The following is a 19,960-nucleotide window of genomic DNA, read 5'->3' on the forward strand; positions in this document are numbered from 1 at the left end:
GCGGGACAACCTCCCTGCCCCCCCGGAAGCCGCTTGTTGCTGCCGTCATCGAGGGTGAAGGGGGAACCCCGAGGCACACTGGTTGGCTGGGTTTCCTCAAACCAAGGGAGGCTTTGTCAAACCTAGCTGGCAGGCAGAGGGAGCTCCTTATTTGGGCAGTGACTCCCCCTGATGTCACTGCCCAAATAAGGAGCTCCCTCTGCCTCCCAGCTTCCCACCCTCGGCTTATACCCAAGTCAATAAGTTTTCCCAGGTTTGGGCAGTAAAATTAGGTGCCTCGGCTTATACACTGGTTGGCTTATACACGAGTATATACGGTAGCTTTTTCAGGAAGCAACAAACACCACTGAATCATAGAACACTCAAAGCTTTCTCCTGTCTTTATGTGATTGGTTGCACAGCCTGACTGAGCACTGGAAAGCTATAATTGGATATCGAGTCTTTTTAAAATTCCTCTTGCTGAAGTTCAAGCAACTTTTGTTCTCAGTATGAAAGTTTAGTCTGAGCCTGCTTAAGAACCGCCAGCGTCAAGGATTACAAATACTACTACTTGTTATTACTGAGCAGAAATGGTCCCATATTTTAATTCAAGTCTACATACGTTCCTTTCACAGCCCACTCGCTGCTGCCTACTGGGTGTGCACTAGTAAGAATTTAAAACAAAATATTTCTATGAAAAGAATAACTCATATAGTGACACAATAAAATATTTATGACCATCAATGACAACTTTTTAAAATTATACACATAATGCTTTTTTTCTGCATTTACAGGATTTGCCAGAAATATAATAACATCTAAATCTCATCAACCATATACAAAATTCAGGTCCAGGTTGAAGAAAAACAAAACAAAAAATGTACTTCTTACATACAAACAATGACAAATTCCCATCTCAGAAGAGCATCAGCTGGAATCCACGGAGCCACCGGCGCCGAAAAGTTCCGGTTTTAGAAGGTCACATTATGAACTTAGCACCAAATCATCCTGAAAAATGACAAAATAAGGTTATCTTACAATTCAGAAGATTTTTTTGACTAATCCTATGCAGAGAAGAGCCCTCACACTTGCTCGCTTCAGTGTTTTCCCCTCTGCTTTATTGCGTGGTAGATTTAACAACTTGGAAATGAGCGAAAGGGTATGCTCTTGTGGGGAACAACAAATTGAAACATTGGCACATCAACTGCTTTGCTGCCCTAAATTGGCTTAGATCAAAATATTCCAATATTCTTTCCAGGATACCTGGTGAAATGGGAGAATCAGGTAGACTCCCTTTCCTCTTGGACAATTCTGACAATGAAACTTGTGAATTGGTAGCACGATTTTTACTGGAGGTGATGCACAATCAATAATTTATATTCTATCTTAAACCTTTGTATTTGTGTACCTTTTATCTCAGATTTTTTTATTGTGTTAAGATTATTGTTATGCCAAATAAAGGCTTGTTATTATATAAACAATTCAGAAGTAATGTAAGGAGATTTGAGAGGAAAGATGTGTCTGAAAAGAAGAAAAATTCCCTTACTAAAACGCAGGCTCCAAGAATATGGAATTGCCTTGATGAAAGGAATTCAAAATAATCTGCAATGTCTGGACCAGTGCTGCGTAGTAATTTCTTAGTCAAACTGTCAAAACCATGGGTCCAATACAATGGGCACCAGATGGGAAGGGAACTGCAGAAACACATTTCTGTGCCAGCACAACCCATGGATGACGTAATATTCCAGGGCAGAAGTCCATCAACTCCTACTGGAAGACCTCACAAGGAGCAGCAGAGGCGTAGGAGGTTAAGAGCAGGTGTACTCTAATCTGGAGGAACCGGGTTTGATTCCCGGCTCTGCCGCCTGAGCTGTGGAGGCTTCTCTGGGGAATTCAGATTAGCCTGTGCACTCCCACACACGCCAGCTGGGTGACCTTGGGCTAGTCACAGCTTCTCGGAGCTCTCTCAGCCCCACCCACCTCACAGGGTGTTTGTTGTGAGGGGGGAAGGGCAAGGAGATTGTAAGCCCCTTTGAGTCTCCTGCAGGAGAGAAAGGGGGGATAAAAATCCAAACTCTTCTTCTTCTTCTTCATTGTCAGTATCTGAAAGGAGCAGAAAGGGGTAGTGACAGACGCACGGCCCAGGAAGACATCTCACTTAAGATGCTTTGGGTTCTTCAATCCAAGGCCGGCAATTGCAAAATTTGCCCTGAGATTCCTGCAGGCCTAGACGCAATCTCCATTCCTCCCCCATGGACAGAGATTAACCGGCATGCTCAGGCCAACACCAACTTTGGACATTAGGTCAGGCTGACCAGATGTCCCGCTTTTGGCGGGACAGTTCCGGCTTCAAACAATTTGTCCCGCAGGTTATTTGAATTGTCCCGATTTTTGGGAGGCTGCCGCACTGCCTTCTGGGGCGCAAGGCAGTGCGGCAGCCTCCCGCGCAGCCACAGGAGCACGGCCTTCTGGGGCTTGCCGTTACCCGCCCTGTGACAGGGCGGGAAACGGCAAGCCCCAGAAGGCAGTGCGCTCCTGCGGCTGTGCGTGCATGCGCGCACACAGCCGCCTACCCCCGTCCTGGTTTACAAAGGTGACCATCTGGTCACCTTACATTAGGTGCTCTGCGGGGAGGCAAGAAGAGGGCCACGTTACAATGGCCTGACCTGCCATGAGACGAGACTCCACTGAGCTTGGCAGAGGCACAGATATTCAAACATGCTTATTGTGCCAATCGGGAGGACGGCCAGTGCACAGACCTGCCCTCCATGCAAACAAACTGGGCCTGGATTATGTCCAGTAAATGCACCTTCTTGAAATCTTTACTAGTTTGAAGCTTCGTAGATTAGTGGAATCTAGTCTTGTTGGCAAAGCAGGGTTATGTATGTCAGACTCTCGAATGTGGAAATAACAGAGACCATAGGAAAGTCCAAAAGCAGTTTATTCCAGGCGATGCGAAGAGTAACAATGTAAAGCAGAATCAGAGCTAGAGAGCTAGAGAGCTAGAGAGCTCAGATCCAGGACTTATATCTTTTAATTCCCCCTCCCACGTTTCGCCCCACACCAAATGTCCATTACAGATTCTACTACTACAAAGCTACAAAGAACCTGGGAACCTTTCACACCTCTTTGAAGATGGGCTGGTGCCAGGAGATTGCTAACAGGAGATTGCTAGGAAGGGAAGAGGGAAACAGGAAAACAATTGCAAATCACACACAGCAAGACATCAAGATACTGACAGGCATGGTCCTGACAATGTATTGGACTGGGATAGGAATAGGTCAATTACAACACCTGTTCAGACTCGGTTGGACTGGGGTGTTATGGGATTCCCGGGCTGCATGGCCGTGTTCCAGTAGCATTTTCTCATGACGTTTCGTCTGCATCTGTGGCTGGCATCTTCAGAGGACGGATGCAGGTGAAACATCAGGAGAAAATGCTACTGGAACACGGCCATACAGCCCGGGAACCCCACAACACCCCAGTGATTCCAGCTGTGAAAGTCTTCGACAATACTCTGCTGGACTGTTGTTTTTAGGTGGAATGGGAGTAACGGTGCCTCAAAAAATAGAAGCACCCTGACCTGGATGGCTCAGGGCTGATGGCGAACCTTTGGCACTCCAGATGTTATGCAATTCCCATCAGCAATTCCCATCAGCCCCAGCCAGCATGGCCAATTGGCCATGCTGGCAGGGGCTGATGGGAATTGTAGGTCATAACATCTGGAGTGCCAAAGGTTCACCACCATGGGCTCAGGCTGATACAATCTTGTCAGGCCTTGGAAGCTAAGGAGGGTCAGCAGTGGTTAGCACTAGGATAGGAGAAATCCAGGGTTGCTATGCAGAGGCAGGCAATGGCAAACCGCCTCGGAGTGTCTATTGCCAGGAAAACCGTATGGGGTCAAAATAATGTAGCTGTGACTTGACAGCACTTTCTGCCACAAATACAAACTGCCAGTTGATTCCCTGTTAATACATTCTGCCAGGAATCACCTCTGGATTAGCATTGTGCAGTCTTCCGGGGACAGTTGAAGGTGCTATTTTTGACCTGTGATAACATGGGCAGTGGAATCCAGGGGCTGGGGTTGTAGGAAGGTTCGTGGAGGCAACGAGATCCCGCTGCCCGTGCAGGTGCCAGTTCAGAGGGTATGTGGCGCCAACCCTGCCTAAAGGGGGGCTAACCCTGGCTTCTGCCAGTGCTTCTCTGACACAGGAGCCTAAGCCAACACCGACAGGAGACTCCGGGGGATTTCCTGAGGGCAGAGACAACCTTCGTCAGGTTCCACAGAACTTTCAGCTTGGGAATGTCCCCTATACCTCCCATTGCACCACCTAAAAGCATGGTATCGGGCTGTATAGGGGGTTTAACAGCAGCCAGGGATTTCTTCTGTTTTCCTTGTTTCCCTCGCGGCCTGAAACCCTTTAGGATTTTGTGGGCTGCCACTTTCCCCCATAGTCACTGTAGTTGTGATGACATCCAAGGGAATAATCTATTCTGAGCTGGAAGAATATCAGGAACAGTGTCACCCAGAGCAATCTCCAGCATTTCCCCTGGACCAGGGGTAGGGAACCTGCGGCTCTCCAGATGTTCAGGAACTACAATTCCCATCAGCCCCTACTAGCATGGCCAATCGGCCATGCTGACAGAGGCTGATGGGAATTGTAGTTCCTGAACATCTGGAGAGCCGCAGGTTCCCTACCCCTGCCCTGGACCAAATGGCACAATCTGCACCTAACCCTGGCTCCAATAACATCAGTAATACTATCCCCTCCCCAGATGCATCAGATGCCCCACTTATCAAGGTGCAAAGCAGTGGAAATGGATGTATATTTTTTGACACCAACAACTCCCTGGAGCAATTAATTAAGTTGGATTGACGCCCCATCAGCCAGCAACCTGTGAGGATTCTCTCTTGGAATATTGCTGGCTGGAACAGCAAAACAACGAACCAGGATTTTTCGCAATATATTTCGAGACATGACATCATACTTCTCCAAGAGACTTGGTCTCCTACTCCAATCCATCTCCAAGGTTATTCTGTATGCTATATCCCAGCGCACAAGGAGAATCTCAGAGGGCGCTATAGAGCCGGACTTGCAATGCTAATCAATCTTTCTGAGATTCTTCTGTGCAAGTCCTGCAGATGTGAGTTTTGTGCCAGGAATCTCCCATACATTGTGCCTCTTGACTATTGCCTTTAGTTTTAGGCACATCTGTGTACATTTATCACAATCCAAAACTCTGTGTGCCATTTAGGACTGTGGCTGTTCGATGCAACTGCAGGTCACATTGCGGCAACAGCATGTCTGCAAAGCCCCGCAAGCTAGCTTTTGTGAATGAAGCTGAAAACTATTTGCAGAAGTAAAGTTGATGATCGGAAGGGGAATTCAGCTAAAATAGAGGTTAATGTTCAGGTATTTTCTCCAGTACTGTTAGAGCGTGCAAGTCAAGTATTCAAGCATTTTCTCATGCTCCAATTTGATTGGTTATTAATTTTCAAAGCAAATTAGAATCAGCCTAGTATTTTAATTACATAGATCCGTTTAGCATAAAGCTTACTTACGGAATGTATTGTCTGTGTCAAACCATGGTTGAAAGGCCTAAAATATGAGAGGTTTTGTTCTGATAGAAAGGGGAGGGAAAGTTAATTAAGATCAGCATGACTTTTTATGGAACATAGTCTGCCTTCTACTTCTAATCTACATTCTTCACTTCCATAATACTTCCCTGTTGACGAAGACTCACTCGCTAAGTGTAATCCTAAACAAAGTTATACCCATCCAAGCCTATTGAGTTCAGTGGATTAGGATTGGACTGCAAACAACATAACAGAGTTTATAAAAGGCATGTAAGCATTTACTGTTCGTTTTGTTCTGCAGCAATAAAAAAAGCTACAATTTAAGGAAACCTCAGTTAAAACTTGGCCAAGATTTTGAAATACATGCCTGCATTATTATTGTTGTCAGCACCTTATGTTAGTGTAAAGGAAACAAAGGAACCAAAAAACACCTTTCTGGTTGATGCATACAAGCTTTGGGGTGGTTTTTATTAACACTCTATGGCCCCTTCCACACACGCAAAATAATGCGTTTTCAAACCACTTTCACAACTGTTTGCAAGTGGATTTTGCTATTCCGCACAGCTTCAAAGAGCACTGAAAGCAGTTTGAAAATGCATTATTCTGCATGTGCGGAATGAGCTTATGTTACTGTTAAGTTTACAAGGGTAATTGATAAGGCCGCCTGTCAAGAGTACTTCACTATCTATTTACATAGATTAAAATTATCTCTGACCTCATTTGCAACCTATTCAAGTTTTCTCGTGCCCAACCTGGTTTGCTGTTTGTTGTGGCACTGTGGAAGTCCAGTCACGCAGGACCTCCATGATAGTTTTGGGCTTTCCCAATTGCTACAGATACTCTCCAGACTGAACGATGCAGAAAGACCACTAAGATTCTGCAGCTGCTTTGGTCTGGAGCATCTGGGGAGCATCTGGGGACCTTCTATTCCTTTGCGGGACACTGTGGGGACTTCTCTGAGTTACTGAGAACAGATGAGCCACCAGACAACCACTAATTAGTTTTGTTCTCCGAATTGGCTGCTGAGGGAAATGGGCTGAAGGGAGAGGAAAAACTGTTAAGGGCCCTTTCCCCACTTACCTTTGTCCGAGGGTTGCTGCGCGCAATTCCCAGCGCGCACAATTCCTGGCGCGCGCCCCGGCTTCCCCACGACCCCACGCTCTGTGCGGGGTCATCAAAAGGCACCATTTCAAAAGGCGCCAGGAATTACGTGCGCTGAGGGAGCGCGAGAGAGGCAGCGTCGGGGCGGCTGCGTTGTCGCCGCCCCTGAAGTGGGGAGTGCAGCTGGACCCCGCGCTACTTGAGGAGAGTAGCGCGGGGCTTAAGGTAAGTGGGGAAAGGGCCAAGGAGAGGAGGCTGTTGAATGCCAGAGCAAGCCAGGAAATGCAGCAGTATGAGGAGATCTGTCATTTATAATTTTGTCAAGGCTTTTAAAAGTGTAGAAATCTCTTTCTCTCTCTCTCTCTCCCTCCCTCTCTGTGGGTGGAGGGTTGTGTATTCAAATAGTGGTGTTCAAATAGGTTTCCTTAAGTTTCTTGGAAGTCTGACCTGGATGGCCCAGGGTAGCCTAAACTAGTCAGATCTCAGAAGCTAAACAGGGTCAGTCCTGGCTAGTAGTTGGATGGGAGACCACAAAGGATACCAAATTTGGGTTTAAAGTGTTTACAAAGATTTTAAAGCTTTCTGGGTTTTGATAGTAACAAAAAAGTTACTATAATATGGATAGGTTCTGCAGTGGGTGATGGGTAGGAAGTCAAAATAGTTATAGTACTACTTATCTATGTTGTTTAATTAGCACGACTGGATCATTTTTGTTTATATCTTACTAGTTTTGTTGCACTTGTTATAAAATTAATAAAAACTATTATAACGATCAAGCGGCAGAATGTTTAATCTCTTAGCCCTCTTTGCTGGGATTATCATTATTTGTTTTAGCGAAGGAGATACTTACAGCTGTAGTGTACTGCGGGCTGGCTTCTGATCTGGGGCTCTTCTCCAAGAGGGTAGGAGATGTGCCTTGTGATGCAGGCTTGGAACCAGGGTTGGAGGCACCTTCTTCATCCAGAAACGCTGCGGTGGGGAGTGAAGAGAACCCAACCTGGGCAGAGCCGCTGAACCCACATAAACTTTCACCAGATGTGCACTGGGATGACTCAGAGCTTTCGGTCACTGCAGCAATCAGGGAGGAAGAGACCAGAGGCATTAGAGCAGTGATGGCAAACCTTTTTGAGACCGAGTGCCCAAATTGCAACCCAATTCCCACTTATTTATCTCAAAGTGCCAACCCGGACAGAATTTAACCCCTCGAATCACTTCCAGGGTTTTAGGGTTTTAGAAAAAAACGGTTGGCTCCCTCTTCCTCTGCCCCACCCACTCGAGCAGGGGCCAGTCTGCTCTAGCCTCCAGCAATCCCGTGCGCACTGCTCTGTGCCTCTCTAGCATCTCTGCCTCCTCTCTACGCCCACCCTCGGGCAGCAGCCACCCGGAGCACAGGCACCAGGCCTGCCAGCCGAGTCCTCCCTGCCCACCGCAGTGCGCGCATGTCGTGCTCAGTGGCTCAGGCCAGCCTAGATGTGTGTGCGTGTGTGTGTGTGTGGGGGGGGTGATTTTCTGCTCCCCACATGATGAACTCTGTGTGCGTGTGCCCACAGAGAGGGCTCCGAGTGCCACCTCTGGCACCCGTGCCATAGGTTCGCCATCACTGCATTAGAGGCTGATACCAGCCTATTCAATTCAATTCAGTAAGCCTTTACTGGCATATACACGATAGTATAAAAATACAGTTCCAGTTAAAAAGTGAATAGTAAAAAACTTCGCAAAAAAAATCAATCATAGAGTCTATGGCTTGGGATAACAGACTGGATCGGAGTTCTTGGTACAACAAGCAGTTCAGGAGAATGTGTGGGATGGAATCCAGCTGTCCTATGCTTTCACGAATTGCAGAACCTCTTAACGCTTGGAAGACCTTTTAGTCTTCCTCCATGTAAGCGGGGAATGGCGTGATCTTCAAAATCCTTCAACCTGCCAGGCCCTCCTCATCAGCCAATGGGATTTGTGGTAGCTGTAATATAATAGGCTGGGTATCCCTGCGTGAAAGGAATTGACATATTCGTTGGTGAACAAGATTTATTTGCCAAGCTCTGCAGTTGTTGATAGTCCATTGCTAACAGCCTCTCTTTAATGAGGGCAAAAGTTTCAGTAAAGGTTAGCATATTGAAGGAGTCACTGTCATAACCCAGTTCCCCAATCTTTGCTGTAACTATTGTGCATAGTTTGAGATAAAACGGAGTTCACTCAATTAGAAGTTGGGTCAATGAGTTTCTGGAGCTTCGGTAGTGAATATTTAACCAGAATTTTATAACGATTAGCCAAATAGTGGCCTCTATAGAACATTGACCAGATTCTAAACGTAAGACTGCGTACGGGACACAGTTTGGCACGCCAAATAATTTGTGCAAGAATTTGGAGTGGAATGATTTGATAATGCTATTATTCGGATACCAGCCTATTATTCAACAGCAATTCTAGGAACACACCAAGAAAACAATCTGTGATTGAGATGATAGTTCTTTGTACACTGAAGAACACTAGTGCTATCATTCCACCAGTATCCATGGGCACTCTTAGCCTATGGAGAAAGACCTATCACGTGCAGAGTCCCTTTGGCTCCGCCTTCACTACCTGCCATCCGAACGCTCCCTTGTCTCATTGACACTACAGGACACGCAGGCTAACCCCTGGTTTTCTCTAAGAGAAAGATTATTTCCATCGGCCTGCCTATTGAAACATTCTACCTAATGTCCTATTCAGAAGCATACAATAGGCTCAGAGATCGGCTTTTAGATCTAGAATTTGCAAATTTGCATCTAGCAGCCAAACGAACCTGCTCCCCAACACAACTCCTAATTCCATTTGAGCAGAGACGTATGGCCTATTACCTCCATACCTTAACGAACCCACGCGCAAGGAGAGCCACTTACCATTGCGCGTTTTAACGTTATGCCCTCTGCCCTATTAAAGGGTAGGTTCAGCAATTTAGATAAATCCGCAAGGTTATGCAGTTGCAAACTTAATGTGATTGAAACCCTGACTCACCAACTCTTGCACTGCACCAGATTTGATAACATCAGATCTAAATATACCAACTTACATTTTTTCTTCCAATCTGGGCTGCCTGATCTGATTAAGTTATCTCTATTGTTAAACAACTCAGACCCCGGTCTTTGTGAAGAGATCGCCAATTTTATTGCGGAGATAGTTGAGAGTTCCCAGTAGAACGTATTTGTTGTGCTCCCCATGGGGCCTTTATCTATCATGTATCCATGCAATTGTTCCTGATTTATGTAATTTTTTCTGTTTATGCCAATAAACGCTTATGTATGTATGAGTCCCTTTGTTACTTTTCCTGCAGCAATAATGCTGAGCCACGCTTTGGCATGATCCCTGGCTTTGCAGTCAGTCAGAAAACTAGACTCAGATATCTGGTTTCAGCTGGGTTTGATAAACAATTGTTTGTGCTCATTCCAGTGTGATATAACCATTGCCTTTATTGACAACGCATTTCTTCAGCCATGTCTCCAAAAACCTACAGCCAGGCACTCTCACAGCCGGCGTGGCGTATGGTTAAGAGCAGTGGACTCTGATCTGAAGAACTAGGTTTGATTCCCGATTTTTCCACATGAGTGTGTAACCCCCATGCTCAGAATGGGTTGACCCAGAAATGGGTGGAGACTCAAAGCAGCAAGAGAAGGCTGCAGAGCTCATGTAGTTGGAGGAGACAAGGCTACCAGACTCGGACCTTGGGTTTCTTTTTGTGGTTGTAATGGGTGAGAGTTCTCCTGGAAACCTTCAAGATGCTTGCTTGCCATGTTGGATCCTGTTCATCATGTTGGATCCTGTTCATCAAGCCCTTGGAGTCTTCAGGAGCCAACCCACTTGCAAAGAAGAATTGGACTTGGCAGTATCAGTAGACTGTAAATAGAAGGACTTGAAAATGCAACCTGAACAGGACTTTGAAGTGTGATGTTAAATGTTGATGTGTGTTGATGTTAAGAAAGTAAACCATTTTGTTTTAAAATTTGTTGTTGCCAACTCATTCCAAGTTCTGCCCCACAGAACCCACAGATAGAGGTTACAAGTGGATATGTCTAATCTAGTGAACCAGATTTGTTTCTCTGCTCCTCCACATGAAGCCTGCTGGGTGACCTTGGGCCAGACCTTGGGCCAGTCACAGGGGACTGCCTCAGCCCCACCTGCCTCACGAGGTGTCTGTTGCGGGGAGAGGGAGGGAAAGGAGTTTGTCAGCTGCTTTGAGACTCCTTCTGCTGCATGGGGAAACTGGTGGGAAAATCTTATAGAACATAGCATCACCACTCACTTGGCACAGCAGTTCCCAAACTATGTTTTGAGGCACCCTGCAATTTGGGGGAAACTCAACCAGAAAATCAGCAATGGCAAGCAAGGATCTTGAAAAGCTGCCTTTGTCTATTCCACCCTAACATGCGCAGCTGCAAGGAGATGCGATCCAAGAAACATCCACCTGTGTAGCAACGGCAAAGCTCCATGGTCTGTGAACCAAACCTGTGTTCTAGAAACGTCCCATAACCCTTTGCAATGGAATGGGGTGCCATAGCAGACAACAGGCATTCCTCAGCAGACACATTAATCTAGAACATTCAAAAACCACTGTGATAGTGTAACCCCCATGCTCAGAATGGGTTGACCCAGTAAGGGGTGGAGACTCAAAGCAGCAGAAGGCTGCAGAGCTAGTTTGGAGGAGACAAGGCTACCAGACTCGGACCTTGATTGGTATAAGCCCTTAACACCTTGTTACGGTAACTGCAATATTGTTGGGAACTACTGGGAAGGTAGTTGTTTGTTTTTGCTATGTTGTAAATGTTGGAGTTTATTGTTTCAGGGTTTTTGTGTTTGTAATGGGTGAGAGTTGTCCTGAAAACCTTCATCATGTTGAATCCTGTTCATCAAGCCCTTGGAGTCTTCAGGAGCCAACCCACTTGCAAAGAAGAATTGGACTTGGCAGTATCAGTAGACTGTAAATATAAGGACTTGAAAATGAAACCTGAACAGGACCTTGAAGTGTGATGTTAAATGTTGACATTATATGTTAAGAAAGTAAACCATTTTGGTTTTTTTAAAATTTGTTGTTGCAAACTCATTCCACGTTCTGCCCCACAGAACCCACAAGCTGAGGTTACAATAGCTCCACATCTAATACAATCAACAAGGTGAGTGAGAGAAGGCAGTCGGTCTGAGAAATTCATCATATCATGGGACTCTATAACTGCAAAATTACCTCTACCCAACTACAAGTTATAAACCGGCCATCGCCTCCCCTCTCCGCTCTTTCAGGGGCTGAACTGCACTCACCCATGGAGGGCTGGCTCCCGGTCTCCTGCTCCAGCTCATCTTCCTCAATACAAGTCCTAACGTCATAGGACCAGTGATAGAAGGGTGGCCCAGCCAAGCCGGGATGAGATGGTGTCGAGTAGACGTGCAGGTTCAGCGAGCCCAGGATGGAAGAGGAGGACTGGCTGCTCGAGGAAGACGTGCTGCTGGTGGAAATGGTGGAATGGGGCCTCTTAAATGGCGTGGAGTGATGGTCAAATGAAGAAACGGCTATGGAGGCGCGAGTCCTTGACTCTGGCAAAGTGAACAACAACAACAATGACAAAAACCTTGTGCTAACTCTACAGTCACATGTATTGTCGAAGGCTTACACAGCCGGAATCACTGGGGTGCTGTGTGGTTTCCGGGCTGTATGGCCCTGTTCTAGCAGCATTCTCTCCTGACGTTTCGCCTGCATCTGTGGCTGGCATCTTCAGAGGATCTGATAGTAGGAAAGGAAAGCACCCTGACCTATTGACCTTGCTATCTTCATTGTTACTCACAGATATATATACTCCACTTGCTTTCCTTTCCTACATCAGATCCTCTGAAGATGCCAGCTACAGATGTAGGTGAAACGTCAGGAGAGAATGCTGCTAGAACACGGCCATACAGCCCGGAAACCACACAGCACTCTACAATCACAAACACCATAACTTCTACAATAAAAGCTGCTTGGAGAAAGGACACGGGAAGAAAGGAGGAAAACACGTACTCTGCATACAGAAGGTTCGGTCCTGGACCGATTCAGCTGAAAAGAGACTAGGGGAAGACTTTTGTCCGAGACCCTCAGTTTCAAGACAGGACTTTGGTCCAATTCAAGAAAGCAGCTTCATACATAAGAGCACGTCACACATAACAGCATGTTAGCTGTTTTTGGCATCCTTATTTTCCTCACCTGGAAGTTTCTGTTCCTGTTTCTTCAGGGATGTGTATGTTTTCTGTTTCAAATGTGTTTTGCTCCCTCTAATGATCACTTTAATATTACATTAGTTAAGTCCTGCATAGCTCCCTGGAGATTTAAACGGCAGGTTTTTATGTCCAACATACAGAGGTATACCTGGGCCAAATTGCGCCCGGGGCAGACTCTGCGTTTTCCGCACCCCCCATGGGCCCTGCTCCTCCCCCGCCCCACCTTAGAATTCTCAGTTTCAGGCTTAGTTTCAGGCTGAAAAGTGGCCTGTTCAGTTCAGGCTGAAAAAAGCCTGGGTGGGAACTACACTACCCAGGGGTCCTTGGGGCTCGCAAGTTCTCCTGGATAGTGAAATTCCCACAAGGGCCCATTTCAGCCTGAATGGAACAGGCCACTTTTCAGCCTGAAACTAAACCTAAAACTAAGAACTAAGGTAAGGGAGTTCGCAGGGGGAGGGGGAGGGGTTGGGGTGATTTTCTGCCCCCCAGGCATACCCCCCTGCCCCCTTGTAGCTTCGCTATGCCAACATAAACAGGTGTGATATCAAATTGACCATTAATTTTGCTGTTACTTGCAACTTCTATCCCAGCTATACTGGTCCATGGAACTCCACAGAAGGCAGCTTAAAGAAGACTCTCAGGAGGTCTCCTATCCAGGAACTGATGAAGCCCTTACCTTCTCAGGTTTGGCAAGGTCAAGTGTCCCCCTATACCCGTGGTGGTGAACCTTTGGCACTCCAGATGTTATGGACTACAATTCCCATCAACCCCTTCCAGCATGGCCAATTGGCCATGCTGGCAGGGGCTGATGGGAATTGTAGTTCCTGAACATCTGGAGTGCCAAAGGTTCGCCACCACTGCCCTATACACTGGTTGTTGAACAGAGCATCACAAAATGCACATGAGCACACATGAATCTGTTAGAATATTGAAAGTACAGTGAAACATTTGCTGCACTCACGAGTCCTTGCAGAGATGTCAGCAGCCAGGTGCAGAAGGTATACCTGTACGTTGCCTGGCAGCAAGCCATGAAAGTACAAAGACAGGAAGGTCATGTCAGTGTGTGTGTGGTGGTGGTATAGCATTGCAGTGTGGAGTGAGAGTTCTGAAGTTGGTCAGAGAGAAACCAACTGCTCGTTCAGTGTGCGTTTTGTTTTCTGAAGCAACAAGATAAAAAGCCTTCCTGCTGGAAAGAAAACAATGGCCTCTGTCTCTTCCTTGCGTCGTCTTGCCTGACCTGGGTTTGGTGAGCTGTGGGAATGCGCTGACGGAATCTGCCTTATACTGAACCTTGGTCCATCAACGTCCAATCTTGTCTACTCAGATTAGCAGCAAATCTCCATGCTGGGGTCATTCAGCATCAGCTACGCCTTTGTCCCTTTAACTGTAGAGGCTCAGTATCGAACCTGTGACTTTCTGCACGCAACACAGAAGCTCTTCCACTAAGCCACAGTCCCTCCCAGTTCATTGGCTTAACTTTTGTGTTTCTGTTCTGCTCTCTGGAAGCCACGAGATAATTTATTTTTTCTTTACTGCAGTATATTTATGTTTACAACTTTTTCAAACTTCATGAAGGGCTGGCAGAAACACAATGCCACTTCTTTGTGAAGATGTATAAAAGGTTGCTTTTCATGCGTAATGAATGAAGATTTAAAGTGCAGTCCTACACTAGCCAGAGAAGTATCTTTTATGGGGGAGGAGAAAACTGACTTTTCTTTCTTTCTTGACCTTTATTTTTGGTGTGAGGAATTGACTGAGAGGAATGAGGGAGACAGAAGGGGAAGGAAATTATCTGTTCCTCTGACTGGGATCCAACTGAAGGGAGGTGGGTGTGGGGGGGGGGGGCGTCTTGGTAAAGCCTCAGACTTACCCCTTCCCCTTGAACCCATAACCCTGTATCACACAATGCTTTGGAAATTCATTTCACCTTCCAAAGCTGCTTGCTAGAATGCGTAAGGAGTGGGATGAGGGTTGTGGGGTCATGGTCTTTGGCATGAAGGGTTTTTTAAAATTAGGTTTAGGTCTTCTAATTTCAGGGGATGAACTTCTGGATAACTAAATTTTTTTACCATATCATTTTTTAAAAATAAACAATTTGCGTGTCAGAATACAGCCCTGTCAAACACCCCTATACATTTTGATGGGGTCTGTTAAATGTCCACCCCGACAGCATCTGACTCTAACAGCAGTGTGTTCATCGGTTGACTGAATAAGATACAGCAATATTTTATCAACAGAGGTAGCTTTGAATTTCCCCCCTGGTCTTCAAGTTAAACTGTTACATGTTCTGAATTGCGCATCCAACCTCTGGATCAGATTGGAGACTGGTATGATAAGGGAAGAGGCCAGATCATGTCTTTTGTCAGTTGTAAAGTGGCTTTCAGGTGGGCTAAACCACAGATGTCAAACTCAGCAGCGGTAGCTCCTAGATGTCATGGAACTACAGTTCCCATAACATCCCCTGGGCCAGCATGAAGTTTGACATGATGCTGGCAGGGGATGATAAGGCTTTAATGATCCATAACTGGAGAACCCACGGTTGACACCTATGAAGATGCTGGCGGGGATGAAGAACTGCTCAGTCCCTCTGGAGAACCCGCGGATTTGACACCTATGGGCTAAACCCTCAAGGGCTGTTTCCACTAATATTTCAAGATCATTTCCAATCAAATTGGCAAAAGATTGTTCTAAACTCCCTTTGGAAAATAGGTTACTAGTCCTATTAGATCTAGGGACTGAAAGGGCTAAATCAGTTATTAGACAGAGAAAAACAGAAAAAGAAAGGCAACTAGTTATAGCGAATACATCTAGTTATATTGTTTTCAATGATGCCAAGTATATTACTGCTCTGACTGCTTATCTGTATTTCTTAAATTGCAATAACATTATAAGGGCTTTTACAGGTGTAAGAAGTAATTCATTGCCCTCTGCAATGCGGGTAGAGGGATTTAAGAAAATACTTGGTGAACAGAGGCTTTGTACTGGCCCATTATGTTTTTTAATTGTTTTTTTAATAATAAGATTAACTTGGAAACTATTGGTCCATTATTGGTAAAGTTCCCTGGCTGGTCAAATAAAACCAGACTTGATTTTTTTTGTCTGAAAGGGATCACCAAATGATGACCCAGGTTGTGAGATTTTGTGCTCTTGATTTGTAAGATTAGGAAGCAGATTTAGTTTTGATTAGAATTTCTGGATTTTTAAGTGTAAAGATTAGTTAAATTTCTATTTAAATAAGGAAAATTGGTGTACATATTTTATATTTGTATTTTATAGATGCTATGTATTAATTTATATATGCTATATATTAACCCTGATAACACGAAAATGATTGTATTGGTCACCGATTGTAAATTAATAAAATCAGAAATTAGGATTCAATAGACAAATGCTTAGGATACTCTGAGCAGTGTTGAGCTATACCTGCTCCTTTCATGATGTAGTCGATCGCTCTGTCACTTATAGCTGCATCGCTGGGCTTGATATCCATAAATGGCTTGTTCCCTATGCCCATGGACACCATTTCTTGCATTCGGAGTTCTAAGGAAACCAAGCAAATAAAAGTCATTATATCGAATACCTCCTTGTACAGGGCAGGAAAAGGTTCTATGCTAAAGAATTTCAAACAGGATGCCAAGGAAGATTATGGTACATGGGAAGTTCTCTTTTCCCCAGCATCTGTCATGACCAAGAATTGTGGCCAGGAAACATTCTGTGACTGCAAAACACTGGTGACCAGAGGCGGAGCTACCAGGGCGGGCAGGGCGGAGAGACAGGGGTTGATATACTGGGTTCTGGCAAAACTAGCTTTTCCCCTCTTGCCTATGCATCTACCAATAAAGGCTTCTTAACCATCAAGTTACAGAGTCTGACTTGGATCACTGATTCAGGGTTTGACACTGAGCAACTGCTATAATGGCCCTGGAGGTCTCAGAGGGCATTCATTTCTTAAAGGTACAGGCACTGTTTCTATTATTTGGATGGGGTTAGCCCACAGTGATTTTTTTGGGGTTAGATTTCAGATTATTCTACAAATCTGGGGCTTTTCTCCGGTTTGCAGAAAAATCTTGTCTTCAGCCTCTGGATTTAGGTATTCGCAGATGGGGCCACATAGAAAATCAGGTATACTGAGGATGATGTAGTTAGCATCTTTAATGGTTATACTTTTTATGTCTTATCTATCTTGGATTGGATTATTCAGTGCCTCAGTTGCCCCAAACCTCTTTGGGACTTATTTATATCACCTGTTTCTTATTTCTTTTCTAAATCTTCCATTAGATTTCTGTTGTTTTTTTCTCACTTCTGTAAGATGAATAGCCCGAGAAGAAGGATTCAGAAAGTGTTAGAGCTACTAGCTCTGTTCTGGCAAGCTTTGGGAAACTGAGCACAGAGTCCTAACAAATGGAGTCTCAACAATGCTGTGATATGTCTTCTGACATGAACCCAGAATTGACATCACCATGTCAGCCTATTGCTCTAGGATTCACCTGAAACTCTATGGCAGACCTGGGCATTATACGGCCCGCGGGCCACATCCGGCCCGCCGGATGACCCTGACTGCCCCCCCTGCCGTGCTGGGGAGCGAGGCGTCTTTGAAAGTCCCGCAGAAGCCGGTTGCCTTGGCTGCCAGCTTCTGCAGGGCATTCAAAAGCACCTCGCCCCCCTGCCTTGCTGGGGAGCGAGGCATCTTTGAAAGTCCCGCAGAAGCTGGTTGCCTTGGCTGCCGGCTTCTGCGGGGCTTTCAAAAGCACCTCGCCCCCCTGCCTTTTGGCCCGGCCCTCCACAATATTTTCTGTTTCTTATGCGGCCCCATGGAAAAAATAATTGCCCACCCCTGCTCTATGGTAATACCACAGACTTTCAAGCAAACCTTAGAGAGTCATACAAACACGGTTTCTTCCAGGTTCATGGCAGAAGTGATACTGAGGCATTCACGTAACTCTGATTCCCTCCACCCCCACCCCCACCCATGCACACCCATTGTTCTCTCAGTACTCAGCATTAGTGGCAGCTAGAAGCCCAAAGGAGCTTATCTAGGGAGTTTGGGGTTTATCTCACTGCTGGTTGCTCAAGCCCACTGTGAGGTCCAGAGATGGAGTCCGGGGAAGCAGGAATCCTCCTTGTACAAACTTGGGAAGGGAAAAAAGGATAAATCTGTAATAAATCTGCTGATTGAGTAGATTTTAAATATTATTTCTCTGAGGCTTTGCAGGTGAAATCAGGGTTGGTGGCAGAGCTCAAGAAGAACTTTCCGAGGCACACGTTGGTTTTTGTGGATTATGCCACCAGCGTACCTCGGTTTCTCAACGCTTGCCTCCAAAGAATCTTGCCAATGATATTAGTCCATACAATTTTTGTGTCAGCTGAATTTGCCTGGAGGATGTAGGTGTCCTGGGATTTCCTTCTCCTTCGGAACCAGATTTCAAATCGCAGGCCGCTGTCTCCAACATTCTCAGTCATTCCAATCTCAGCTGTCTATAGGCCAAGAGGAAAAAAAACACCTTCAGAAAGAAGTTTAGCAGTGCAAAAATGTATCAAACTTGCCAAATAAAGAATTGTACATGAATCACCTATGCTGGCTGCAAAATTGTAAACGTATGTACTTTCACCATGAAATTTTATGTCATAACAACATTGGGAGAAACGGTTGGCAGCTAGCACCTGTGTTTACTTTTTGCTCTGAGTCTATGGTTGTTATGACAGAGGTAGGGATTTGCACACCTGTCTCCGCAATCCAAATCCAGCACTTTATCTGCTTTGCATCATCCTCAAAATGTTTTTGAAACCCAAGCCAGTTTCAAGGACAGGTAGCGCTGTGGAGTGCAAAGCGAGGAGGGAAATCAAAGGGACTTAAGTGTGCTTGAGTCTGACAGGATCCTGCCCTCAGCATTCCTCATCAGTGAAACCACAAGGCCGAAGACCTGCAATGCAGACCCCTGAGCTTTCAAACACACCCCAGAGAGGAATTTACCTTGAATGACTGTTTGTACATGTAAATGTCGTACCCTCCGTCGATCTTTTTCGTTTTGCTGAACAAGATGAGGTCTTCAAAAAGAAAGACGTGTCTCAGATTCTTCTTTCTGCCACAGCACACGATAAACTCGTCTTGACACATCAGTTGCCCTTGCTCTTTCAGATTGACCTGAGGGAAGGAGGAGACAACGTTTGTTGTTCTTGCTTACGGTTCCAGACAACAGGGGTCAAGCCAGCTTCGTCAGGCCCGAGGCTGCATTGGAGTCTTGCTATCTGAACATCACTAACCCTTTACAATTGTATGCAGTGTATTTCAAATGGAGCCAAAGGGCCATTGTCTCAGTCAGCAATACACTCAAAGCCAGAACCGGTGCTCCCGAGAAGAGCATGAGAGGTGATCAGCCAGGGCTCAGCCTCTAAAGTAACCTGCTCTCAAGTTCCATTGCCACTTTCTCTACTTCCATTTTTGCCTCTTAATTGACAACTGGGTGTATCAGACAGCAGTCGGGATGTGGACTTCCTGTTTTGACCTCCCATCTGACATGCTATTATCCTAAGGTGACCAGATGGTCACCTTTGTATTTGAACCGGACGAGAGCGGGTAGAGCGGAGCGTTTCAAGCCGCTCCGGCTAAGGCGTGCAGAAGCCGCTGTGATATTAGCTGCGACGGCCTTCTGGGGAGCTCCCCGCTTCCCCAGAAGGCCGTGGCGCCTCCTGGCGGCCACGCCGCAGCGAGGCGGCTGCCACACTGCCTTGCGCCCCAGAAGGCAGCGCGGCAGCCTTCAAAAAACCGGGACACTTGAAAAAACCAGCAGGACGCGGGACAAATTGTTTTAAGGCGGGACTGTCCCGCCAAAAGTGGGACATCTGGTCAGCCTATATTATCCCCATGTTGCCAGCATGGAGCTGAGTCTAAGTTGCAGTCTAGGATTACCCATCCCCTGGTAGGGGATCGCTCACTCCTGCCTCTCATTTTCCATGACTGCTGGCAGCACCACAGGGATAATTTTTTTTAAATGGCCATTGGGCTAATGGTGTGCAGTCACCTCTAAAAGTTATGGCATAACTCTGTAGAAATCACAGGTTTTACTGTAGACCCTAATTTGAATCTGA

The 19,960-nt window shown here is 45.9% G+C and overlaps 1 protein-coding gene across 4 annotated transcripts in view; it reads right to left on the minus strand.

The window, feature by feature from the left end:
* Positions 1–694: 694 nt before the first annotated feature.
* PLEKHG4B (pleckstrin homology and RhoGEF domain containing G4B) overlaps positions 695–19,960 on the minus strand; it is a 106,545-nt gene continuing 87,279 nt past the window's right edge. For 3 of the 4 annotated variants that reach the window (XM_048510803.1, XM_048510802.1, XM_048510805.1), the window contains 7 exons: positions 18,846–19,016; positions 18,169–18,349; positions 16,298–16,414; positions 11,945–12,217; positions 7,509–7,726; positions 5,543–5,601; positions 695–987 (listed from right to left, as the gene is read on the minus strand). In XM_048510803.1, coding sequence (XP_048366760.1) covers positions 5,560–5,601; positions 7,509–7,726; positions 11,945–12,217; positions 16,298–16,414; positions 18,169–18,349; positions 18,846–19,016 — 1,002 coding nt within the window. In that variant the 3' untranslated portion in view covers positions 695–987; positions 5,543–5,559. The remainder of the gene's footprint in view (positions 988–5,542; positions 5,602–7,508; positions 7,727–11,944; positions 12,218–16,297; positions 16,415–18,168; positions 18,350–18,845; positions 19,017–19,960) is intronic. The other variant, XM_048510804.1, reaches the window with a different exon arrangement.

The sequence above is a fragment of the Sphaerodactylus townsendi genome, linkage group LG11 (genome assembly GCF_021028975.2).
Source record: "Sphaerodactylus townsendi isolate TG3544 linkage group LG11, MPM_Stown_v2.3, whole genome shotgun sequence".
Classification (NCBI taxonomy): domain Eukaryota; kingdom Metazoa; phylum Chordata; class Lepidosauria; order Squamata; family Sphaerodactylidae; genus Sphaerodactylus; species Sphaerodactylus townsendi.